The following is an 11,747-nucleotide window of genomic DNA, read 5'->3' on the forward strand; positions in this document are numbered from 1 at the left end:
GCAATGAACAAAAATATGGACGGAAACTTTTCAAATGGACGGAAATTTCTCTCACAAAAGAGAAAACTCGATCTCAATCTCTCAATCACTATCTCACTCTCACAAGGAGGATGCCACCTCAGTGGAAGGCAAAACCATGCTCTGATACCATGATAAAATATGAAGAGGGGAGAGAAGAAGAGTGGAGATGAGGAGAGAGGGCACAGTAGAAAGCACACCACAAATGACTAACTGTACACTAGATTTAGTTGAAAAAATAGAATATATACAGACCCATTTAGGGTTAGGGTTAGGGGATCTAACCCTTTCCTTTATAGCACTCTATTGGGTTAGTGCTATGCACATATGATCACGTGATGGTGCTATGCACACAGGATCACATGATGTTGAGCATGAACTCGTAACAAATCCATGATATTATTCAGCTTGTTTTTCGACGCTTCTTTGTGTATGTTTTGGATGTCAAGTGGTTTAAGGACGTGGTGGAAAGAGGCCCTAATGCAACAATCAAACACCATACAAGTGGCTTTGTAACTATTGACTCCACAAAGTTTTGGCAAAGCAAGGCCACACTAGTACTACTGTAACAATGTGAACACATATATAAAAATACTCACTTTTTAATATTTGATACCTTCGATGCAAGGAAAATAACATGATTGTATTTGTGTTTGAATTAGGTTGTCTATCAACCAATGGTGGATAATAATAGGTAGTGGCATGTCATACCTATTACGCCACGTTCCAAAGCGATGTATAGTATATTTACTAATATGGAGTGTATAGAGGAGGATCATGGCCATGGAGGTGATGATGATCGTGATACGAGAGAGGAGGATGATCATGAGATAGGAGATATAGATATTCAGGCCATTACCCATGAGGACAAGCTTGCCATTGGTGATGTTGATTTTGATGAGCACAGTAGCACAAGTAGTAGTGGGTTGAATGTATTTGTAGATCTCAACATTGGTTTGTATTTTGAAGTAGATAGTTTGGCAAGGGTTGATCTCATTGAGGAGCAGATCAAACCGTAGCCCATCCTTGATATTGGCAAAACTATTTTATATATTGTCTCATTCTCCTCACCTCACTTAATTTTTATATATGTGGGTTTGCCAAAAAGCATTGATATTTTTATTAAACTTATGTGCTTTGGTAATCATGGGCAATGTTTGGAAAGTAGGGATGCACATTTATCAACCTGCACCAAAATTTTACTCTCTGTATTCTCTGCTGTGCATTTATAAATGGGTCTAAATATGTGTTTGAAAGACAGCATAGACACATTATTATATGCATTAACAACTATGCTTTTAGACATGCTAATAGACGCTATCCACATTAACAAGAAACTCAGAAATATATACACGTGACTCTTGTACCAACCAACCCTCAGCCATGCTACCTTCGGGCCTTGAATCTTGCCTCACGAAACCCTTCAAGGTCTTCATGAAGCGCTCAAGGAAGAACAACCATCGTGCATGTACAGTGCCACATATAGCAATCTCTCAGGGGATGCACTACTAAGAAACCGTATGTATCATGTGCGTTCAAGAGGTATTTTAAAAACCCCTCAACTAAAATTTTTGACTCAATGAACACACCCCTCTTTACTTGTGAACTAAGTGATTTTTTTCTAAGTTGCATTAAAAAACTCCTCTTGTTTTTTTTTTTTTTAAGTTGAATTAAAATACCTCTTCTTTTGAATGCACGTGGTACACTAAAATTCTGTGAGGTGAGCACCCCGAGAGCAATCTCATCCACCAAATGCACTATGAGATGTAGTTGGCTTGTGAGAATAGAACGTGGAAAGGTCTCCTCCACTAAACAAACCATCTCCACTGACATAACTTGAGCATCCTCAAGCATGGTGGGATCTATTTCCTTTGAGCTCACATATCTAGAAAGAAACAAGTGCACCTTATTAGCAATATGAAAACCTTGCATGGAGCATTGATACACTTCACATTTTGTATAGTGTAAAGTACCTCACAAGCTCGCCCATCTTGTAAATACAATCCTTCATGTCCTTCAATGCACTACAAGAAATGCTAGGAGGTGGTATTACTGAACACATGAGTGATGGTTGATGAGTTGCTTCTACACTCACAAATTTCGAAAGAAAAAGAGATTATGCTAAGTCATACTTACTTGGAGCATCTTGTGCCAATCATGAGATTTCAAGCCATATAATTGCTCTAGACCTCTTTTCTTGCTCTTTGTGAAGGCTCCTTTCAAACACCCCATGCATCTAGTGGGAGTACGAATTGTAGTGATAGCTCGCTTCACTGCCACCATCTCTAGCTTTGATAACTTCCATGGTGCATGGGGTAAAAAGAAACTCCCATTTGGCCTCTCTTGTGGTGGCCAAGCTTCATGCATCCTCCCTATGGTGCATAGATCCTCCCTTATGCCTGTGGAATCTTGTGTCCCATTCAAATGTTTCCAAATGGTAGCCGCTTGAAGATATGCATAAGATCAAGGAGGTGATTGATCTTAAGGTGGGACCAATATGGTAGCCGATAAAACATGTATCTAAACAAAAGATGGTGTTAATGTGCAACCTTTATTTCCATTCAATATAGCACACAATGGTTACAAACCCTTATCGGCTCATGCCAAGTGGTGGAGGAGTCGTGGAACCATCCCAAATTCTCATCCAATCTCCTACAATCAGTGACTGTGGGGGGACTTCATTCCAAGGGGTGACATATCTAGGATGATCAAGTGGGAGAAATTGATGGTGATTCTCATAGATGACCTTATTCAACGCATTTGCCCGTGAAGCAACTAGCGAAGGACCACAAACAGGACATGCATGGTAACCCAATATAGTGAGACCTAAACAATAGATGCAACTGTGTAAGCAAGGTGGGTTTAGTGTGCCACATGAATTGCCTACTGCCCGTGAAGCAACTAGCGAAGGACCACAAACAGGACATGCATGGTAACCCAATATAGTGAGACCTAAACAATAGATGCAACTGTGTAAGCAAGGTGGGTTTAGTGTGCCACATGAATTGCCTACTTATAATTAAAAGTTCAATGCTTACCTGAACACTCACCATAGCCTAGGAAGTCATGCATCGTCCACATCTACGTGCACGATACATGTTTCCTCGACATCGATCACACATACAGTTGATTTTTTGGTCCAACCACATTTCTCGATGGTGGATACGAAGGTATTCATCCTCACTGGAGGTACTTATTAAAGATGAAGACATCCTATGGATAAAGAATCCAAAATATGTGTTCTTCCTTGAGTATTTAATGAGAAAACTCTGTATTGCGTTTAAAAGCACATCTATAGGTGCGTTTGTATTGTGGAATGTGTTTATAGGTGCATTTAAACACAGTGTAGATGTGCTGTTAGATGCATTTTAGATGTGCAGACTAGTTTTTAAACCTACATTTCCCTCATTTCCTCACTTCACCATGCTTGCTTTCCTTTCAATACACAAGTCTCCAAGCATACACACCCAGCTCTAGGTACCCACACTAATCTCTAGACACCCACAGTCATCTCCAGGCATACACATTCATCCCCAAGCATACAAAAGAAGATGGTGAACAAGGAAGCCACAAGAGAAGGAGAGAAAGCTTTGAAAAAAGACAAGAAGCTTCCATACCTCTATCCAAGGTAAGTCTCTTGTCAGTTGGTCTTTTCTGAAAGTTGTTCTCTTTAGATTCGTCCAATGTTGAATGGAGGGAAAGTATTTTTTGGGTACTTTTGTTCTTTTTGGGGTCGGGCGCATGTCATTTTCAACTTTTTATCGAAAAGTGTCTATCGGAGCACGTCAACTGTTATAGAAAATAGTGTAGCGTGCCTATAGATGCAATGTTTGCTGCATCTATAGACATGCTCTGACAGATATTTTTCGACATGCATTTTTCCCTTCCCCTTCCCTTTCTCCTTCCCCTTCCCCTTCCCCTTCCCTTTATCCTTCCCTTTCCCCTTCCCCTTCCCCTTTCCCCTTCTCCTTCCGTCCTCCCTCCTCCTTCCATTCTCCCATCCTCCCTAGTCTTTCCTTCCCCTTGCATGCATGTTTAAGTCAAATTTTCAATGCCATAAGCATTCATGAGGAAATAAGGGATTGCATGAATGATGGAAATAAGTGATTGCATGAGGGAGATTGGACTGTATACAACATGAGGGCAGGATAAAGAATAGAGGGGATGCATGATGGAAATCCCCTTCCCCTTCCCATCTCCCTTCTCCTTAATCCATTGCCCCTTCTCCTTTCATTATCCCTCCTTCCATTCTCCCATCCTCCCTTCTCTTTCCTTTCTCCTTTCCCTTGCATGCATGTTTAAGTCGAATTTTCAATGCCTTAAGCATTCATGAGAAAATAAGTGATTACATGAATGATGGAAATAAGTGATTGCATGAGGGAAATTGGACTGCAGCATGAGGGCAGGATAAAGAAAGAGGGCATCCATGATGGAAATCATGGGATTTCATGCATGATGGAAAGAGGGCATGCTGCTGGAAATCACGGGATTGCATGCATGATGGAAAGAGGGCATGCATGATGGAAATCTTCTTCTCTTCTTTTCTGCAGTTCATCATGTGGCAAACAAGCTCTTCAGGAGCCTCGCCTGATCTTTGGGATGCCATATTACAGTAGTAATATAACATTTTGGGACCTCGCAGAGGACATACATGGAGGCACTTCTATGATGAGGGGTTGGTTACTCAGGAGCAGTATATACCATCGTGGACCTCGCAGAGGACATACATGGAGGCACTTCTATGATGAGGGGTTAGTTACTCAGGAGCAGTATATCCAGGCTACAATATTACAAATAAAGATTTCGTTTTTCATACATTGATACATGTTGTCCCTCATTTACAAGCCACTTGGGATATTCATGAGGAAGAAGGCGAGAATACTGAGGAGGCAGAAGGCGATGAAGAAGGCAATTGAGAAGGGAGAGAGGACACGAATGACTTAGATTAGTTGTAGAAGTAGTGCTAGAATTAGTGCTAGCTACTCTTTTTTGTAAAGCCATTGGCTTCATAACAAGACAAAGAAACTATAGATGTGTCTGATAGATGTGCAAAATAGTGGGTGCATCTATAGGCATAGATAGGATAGTGAAAATATGGGCACATTTATGTGTCCGTCTATAGCACGTCTAATAGCATGATTATTAACGCATCTTGTAGCATCATAAATACACGCAGATGCTACGGAAAGCAATAGACAAACAATATGCACGACATCCACAAGAACGGAATACAAAATAGAAGATAATATGCAAGAGATAGAACACTGAAGAACACTCTATTCCAAAGCAATAGCTTACACAACATCTGCGTACACAATGCTAATAATAGCATGCATACAGAACCGTTTGACGGTTAGAGAAGCAGTCATTGAGAACTACAATCACTTGGATATGGCACTCATGGTGGACTGTGTGAACCACACATGCACATCCCCGAATTGAAGTCAGATGCCTTACACAATGCAAAGTGCATGTGCAACAATCATTTTAGTCAAAGCCTCAACAGAGAACCAGGTGCGGTAAGTTAAATCTCTCTCGCTTCACTCAGTACACAAGAATGACCAAGCATCTCATTCCCAAAAAAAAACAATTAGAAAAACATCCACTCTCTGTAGTCACAATGCCTGTCTGAACATCCTTTTTTTATTTCTCCTCTTTGTCCAAAAGCATCTTCGCATTTCGGACATCTTCGATGTTGCCTGTCCAAAAGCAACCACTATGGTGACATATGTGCTTTGTTGTACAATGATACTTTATTCCACGAGGCCCTTCCGTAGCCATCACCATAGTTCTACTCTTCATCCGAACTAGAAATGTACTGAACATGCGCAACAATGCCACCGTGCTTGCCCAGTCCTGCATCACTACTCTCAAGTAACTCTATCAACAACTGTGTCGTTGCTCTACTCGAACCAGCATCCGCAGTCGTCTCTAACTGCCACTTCGGCATGAGCATCCCTAGTCGTCGATCCTACTCCAAATCCATCAGCCATTGCAATGGATGAGACTTGGAGCTATTCACTACCTGCAAATCAAGCCACTGCTCTGTGGGTAGTACTTCATCTATCCATGCACCCGACGACAATTGCTATTCGGGCAATTCTGACCACGCCCCCTGCCTCCAGGTCCGCGTTCGTGGCCACAACACCTCCGACTTGCTGGAATGTCTGTTGCTATGGTTGGAATGCTTGCTACTGCGGCTCTTCTTGCACAAAAGATGCAGCCGCATCTTGCTTCAGATCAACTGCTCTCTGGCCATGCCCATTGTAATGGCATACCATGTTGTGTGTATTAGTCAAGCAAATCGCGCATACACACTCATCCCCAAGCATACAAGAGAAGAGAGTGAACAAGGAAGAGAAGAAGGAGAGGCAGCTTTGAAGAAAGGCAAGAAGCTTCCATATCTCTATCCAAGGTAAGTCTCTTGGTGGTTGGTCTTCTCTGGAAGTTTTCTCTTTGGATTCGTCCTTTGTGGTAAGCAGAAAAAGAATGTTTTTGGTACTAGTGTTGATCTTTTTAGGGTCGAGCGCATGTTCTTTTCACCTTTTTCTAGAAAAGCATTTGTCGGAATGCACGTCTAATGACGCGTCTAATTTTTTGAAAAAATGGACAACCACACTTATAGGTGCGCTATTTGCTGCATGTGTAGACACGCTCCGATAGAGTTCTAGACATGCATCACATCCCTTCCCCTTTCCTTTTCCCTTCTCTTTCCTTTGTCCTTTCCCTTGCGTCCATGTTTAAGTCGAATTTTCAATGCCTTCAATATTCGTGTGAGGAAATAAGGGATTACATGAATGATGGAAATAAGTGATTGCATGAGGGAAATTGGACTGCAGCATGAGGGCGAGATAACGAAAGAGGGCATGCATGATGGAAATCACGGGATTGCATGCATGATGGAAAGAGGGCATGCATGATAAAAATCACAGGATTGCATGCATGATAGAAAGAGGGCATGCATGATGGAAATCTTCTTCTCTTCTTTTCTGCAGTTCATCATGTGGCCAGGAAGCTCTTTAGGAGCCTCACCTGATCTTTGGGATGCCATCTTTCAAGAGTTATATAGCATTTTGGGACACCCTCCCACTCCTCAAGAGTTATACACATACATGACGGGTACTCAAAATACCCCCCAAGAGTCGACAATATAGACTCCAAACCACCCCATACCCACACTAGCTGAGATTAGTATAATGGAGTCGAGATAGCTCGGCAAGCGACAGAGCCGCCAGCCTTCTCCCGGATCATTAGGAGTCATTTCTCCCCTGCGGTATGGAGTTCCTTCTCCCTGATCATTAGTACTCCCTTCTCCCCTGCGACGGTCTGGAGTCCCTTCTCCCCTGTCGTCACGAGGCCCTTTAGCCTCGCAGAGCCGCCAACGTACTCCCGTGTGGTCTAGAGTCCCTTCTCTAGAGACGAATGCCCAACGTACTAAGGACACGTGCTGAGAAGTGAAGGTCCCAATTTCAGAGTTTTTAGTCTTCTATATAATATTACACGATCACGATGTGTCGAGCTTTGGCAAAAAGCTAGAGAATACAAAGTACAACGAGTTGACGCGATCAAAGAAGCGCTTGCGTAATAGGGGCTACCAAGCTTCAAATGAACTATACAACGCCCTGATCAACGTAAAATCACGGCCAATTCATGGCTTTGCTTTTGTAAGTTATAACATTGACAATGAAAAAGAATTAGCTCCATGGGCTTCGTAATTTTCGCTGTTCACCACGGATTCAGCGTGAATACGGCTTTTACCGGGCGATGGTCGGAGCTTTTGATTGTATCTATAGAGGAATAGTCACACACATCCACATTGATGCAGCTTCTATGTTCGTTCACTTTATACAAAATCCGGTCGGTCCACGACGGCACCCTTTCCTACAAGCATGGAAAAGCCAAGCTATAGTTGACTTTCGGCAAGTTGCTTGAACAAACAAACCAGTTACTATTCAATGTTGACTTCTTGAGAATATTTGCTATCAGGATTCAGCATTAACATCAACATACAAAATGAAAACTACCGTGATCAAATCATGCTACAGAATACCAGAAAATAGTAATAAGCAGTGAAGAGATGCTTGCCTTTGGGCTTGTATCGTAATTGTCGGTTCCAACGTCGTATTTATAGGTAGGGCGGAACGACAATGGCCCTTCCCGGAACCCTTTGAATACAGTTCCTCTCTGGATCTCTCTGGACAATTGGTCTTTGTCCCATAGAGACTGCACATAGAAAGGTGTTCTCGGTTAATCTATCTACTCGAGAAAGGATATTCTCAGTTAATCTATCAACTACTCAAACGTCGGAGGGAGGGAGGCAGGGTACCTTGTATAGGTTTTGATTAATCAAAGCATCCACAAGACTGCGGTGGTCTTGTATTCTGTAGTTGAGGTCTCCTAGCCAGACCACTAGATCCGAATCCTCAACGACGCTGGTGTTGAGTGAATCTGCCCCGTAGCTCGTCATATCGTCGTCCATTGAGCGACTCAAACAAGACGATAGCCGCGGCGATGCTGGCTTGGAGAATAAGGACTGGCTGATTCGTTGGAATTGAGAGTTCCTCTCTTCAACATTGCTCTCGTGAGCTGCACTGAACAGGTTTAAAACCGTAAGATGAATAATTTATCTTACAACAATTGAACTCCCAGGTAAATCCTAAACGGGATATAACAAATAGACATGATTATGCCCAGGCTATGCAATCGTTCTTCCCGTCACGTTGCTACCATAATCCGTTAAAAAAGCCATCTTCTTTCATCAAGAGACTAAATCACGAAGAAGAACGTAGGTGTTTAACTGGAAAAGTGCAGCAAATCGAATTCGGTGATGAGCTTACGCGAAAGGTGAGAAGCAATGAAGAGGAAAGAAGCCCCTCTGAACTTGAAGGAGACTGCAACGGCTCCCTTCTGGCGTCTGACCACAGCTCCAAAACCTCCACTACCGACCTTATCTACTCTGATGTCTGCATTTCAAATCCAAGGTTCTTCGTTAGCATGCTGCTTAAGTTACTGTGCTTCCTCTTCTGCATTCTGGGAATGCACAGGAGTCGGCAATCGAACTCAACCTGTAATATCAGCTTCCAAAGACATTTTGCTGATGATGAAAAGCTGGAGAGACATCATGGTTGCCGCAGCTACAAGGCTGCCAATGAAACAAAGTTTCAGATAGGTAGAAGACTCCACTGCCTTGTCTAATTATAAACAACTTCCAACTTCACGAACCACTTCATCTGGATGTGCAACTGAAAAGATTACCTGTGACCTTCCCCTAAAGCCCCCACAATAGCACTCTCCGAATCCCAGCTTGGTGCTTCTTGTAGACCCACTACAACTAAATCGTACTGTTCTTTCTCCTCCGAGCCCGTGACCTGCGCAAGATCGAGCAGCGCACCCTTCTGCATTCGACAGAGTTGATAAAAATTACGCGTACAAAGCAGAGCTTCAAAAGAGAGACGTCAAGGCGTTGGAAGAAACCAGAGACCTTTCCGTTCATGTTCCATGTTACTGTGTACACGCGAAGATGTGGCCTTGATATGCTCACTTTCAGTCGGGGCTCCGAAGCTAGTGCCTCTCCATTAGTGAGCACTTTGCCTATCATAAGGCAATCTCGACTTTGCTTGATCAGATGCCTCTGGCATTCGCAAAGTTGTTCTGCATCCCAGATAGGAAAATCAAGCGTTTTAGCAATGCCTTCCAAAGCGAACAGGTCTGCCTCGATCAAACCGTCGATTTTGTCTCTCTCCTGGGATAGACCAATGTTCAACAAGTCACAACAGCTTCGAGAGGCCTGAGAATGGTAACTGGATCTTCCTTCATCCCCGTCTGAGCTTTCTAAAAAGCCTTCCTTAGAATCTTCGTCGTAAAACCCCAACGATCTCAGATTACCCTCGTTCAGATTTCCAGCTAACTCTGCACAACATAACCACATGCGTGGTTCTCGATGCCGAAAGCAGGCGTATCTACAAATGCAGTTACCCATTTCCTCAGAAGTTCTGATTGATCCATTTTACATTTGCCAGGAGCTTGCACCCATGTAGTGGCATTAATATTGCATCGGAAAACCGTCAAGGCATCCCATTAGGGGCACAGTTCGGCATCCATACAAACGACTACATTGTCTCATACATTTGCGAACTCTGATTCTACCACTTAATACATAGGGGCAAGAACTTCTTAGACCCCACAACCTGAATTCACCTGGCGGCGAGGGACCTTGGAAGAGATGGCCTGCAAGAGCAGAGAATCGTTAGATAGATCGTGAGCTTCAAGTTCACAGTGTCCGTTCTTACATATCTAGATGGCCTAACCGTCCGTCTTGGGCAAACCTTCAAACTTCACCCATCTCCCACACCTAACACAATCATCGTAGAGTAACCTACACAAAGCAGAAATAACAAAATACGCCGCCCTAAATATCAGGTGAGCTTCACAATCGAGGCCCAAGCGCGGAGCCGAATACATCAGAAACGAACCGGCAATGACCCTGAGGAAATGAAAGGGAAAGAAGAGCGTCTTCTTGAAACTGCAGTAATCGGCGAGGTAAATAACCAAGCAGAAATGAGTGGTGACCCGAAACGCTTCCTACCGAAAACAAAGAGGCAACGATGCTAGGCGAGGAAACGGTGTAAGAAAGGCATGAATAAGAGATCTCACAGACGGTCTAAGGCAATGATGATACACCGATATCATTTATTCTTCTAAAGTAGGAGAATATATTTAGACAAGGGGCGTGAAAAAGCACGGACGCTCCGATGGACACAATAGGAGCAGCAGCAGTACCCAAACATGATCGAAGGTGACGTTGTGCGAAGAGGCTACGTTGGCGTGAGATACATGATAAGGATCGACTGAGCCACGGACCACAGCATGGGAAATTTGTCCATGGAATTGAAAATGCAGTTGAAGGAGCTTGCAAATGGGATGTTTTCTGTGCTGGCTAATATTATGCAGTTGTGGAGAGAGGGGAGTACCTGCTGGGAGAGAAAGATATGAAGGAATCGTGAAAAGCTGACGAGAGGGGCACCGTGCGATCGGAGGGAGGAGGAGCTTACGAGAGGGGACGTGAGCGTTGCTTACTGGGAGGAGATCCTTGATTTGCTGAGAAGCTGGGGTGAGTTAGAGGAGAGAGCGAGAGGTGTGCGTGCAGGAGGGGAGCAGGAAAAAGGCGTGCGGAGACTTAGGATCAAAGTACGAAAGAAAAGAGAGAAACGAGAGAAGGAAAGCAAGGACGAGAATTAGAGTAGCAAAGGTGGTGGTGATAGCTGGAGATAGAAGACCCCGCGGGGGTTGTCGCTGGCAGCTGTCGGTCATCGCCAAGTGGATGGGGAGCGCGAATAAGGGAGCAAGGCGGCTGCAGGCTGTGGCAGTTCCGGTGCCAGCGCCGAAGTAGCGGCGCCTGCAGGCTACGATGACTGCCTGCGCCGGTGGCCACCTCTCCAAACTCGATTCTTTTCTATAATTCTTCCACCGGAATGTCTGGGTTTTAATGCCCCGCTCTGCCAATTTGGCCTCTCCCAGCGTCGCCATCTGCCCCGCGCATGTGCGCTGCTTTCTTTCTGCCCCTTCCCTTTTGCGTCCTCGTCTCATCAGTCTTCTTTAATCCCCTCTCGTTCTCTCACCTCTTCATAGTTCGTCCCCCTATAATAATCCCCCATTCATCAGATTCAGCATGAGCTCGCTTCTTCGGTTCTTCTTCCTGCACATCTTCCCATCGCCAATCACTCCCCATC

General features: G+C 43.9%; 1 protein-coding gene across 2 annotated transcripts; it reads right to left on the reverse strand.

Annotated features, from left to right (window-relative positions):
• Window positions 1-7,510: 7,510 nt before the first annotated feature.
• LOC147894906 (type IV inositol polyphosphate 5-phosphatase 11-like) lies at window positions 7,511-11,071 on the reverse strand. Of its 2 annotated transcripts, none has more exons than XM_087384058.1 (8): window positions 10,989-11,071; window positions 9,500-10,245; window positions 9,274-9,413; window positions 9,084-9,160; window positions 8,856-8,981; window positions 8,345-8,604; window positions 8,104-8,241; window positions 7,511-7,899 (listed from the first exon to the last, which is right to left on the reverse strand). In XM_087384058.1, the coding sequence occupies exons 2-8, from the start codon at window positions 9,995-9,997 to the stop codon at window positions 7,744-7,746; spliced, it is 1,395 nt and encodes a 464-aa protein (XP_087240184.1). In that variant the 5' UTR covers window positions 9,998-10,245; window positions 10,989-11,071; the 3' UTR covers window positions 7,511-7,743. The 2 variants fall into 2 exon arrangements, with proteins under 2 accessions (XP_087240184.1, XP_087240183.1); XM_087384057.1 differs by having other exon boundaries at window positions 10,798-11,064.
• Window positions 11,072-11,747: the final 676 nt, after the last annotated feature.

The sequence above is a fragment of the Dipteris shenzhenensis genome, chromosome 13, assembly GCF_047967505.1.
Source record: "Dipteris shenzhenensis isolate YYH24624 ecotype China chromosome 13, Dip_SZ_1.0, whole genome shotgun sequence".
NCBI lineage: Eukaryota > Viridiplantae > Streptophyta > Polypodiopsida > Gleicheniales > Dipteridaceae > Dipteris > Dipteris shenzhenensis.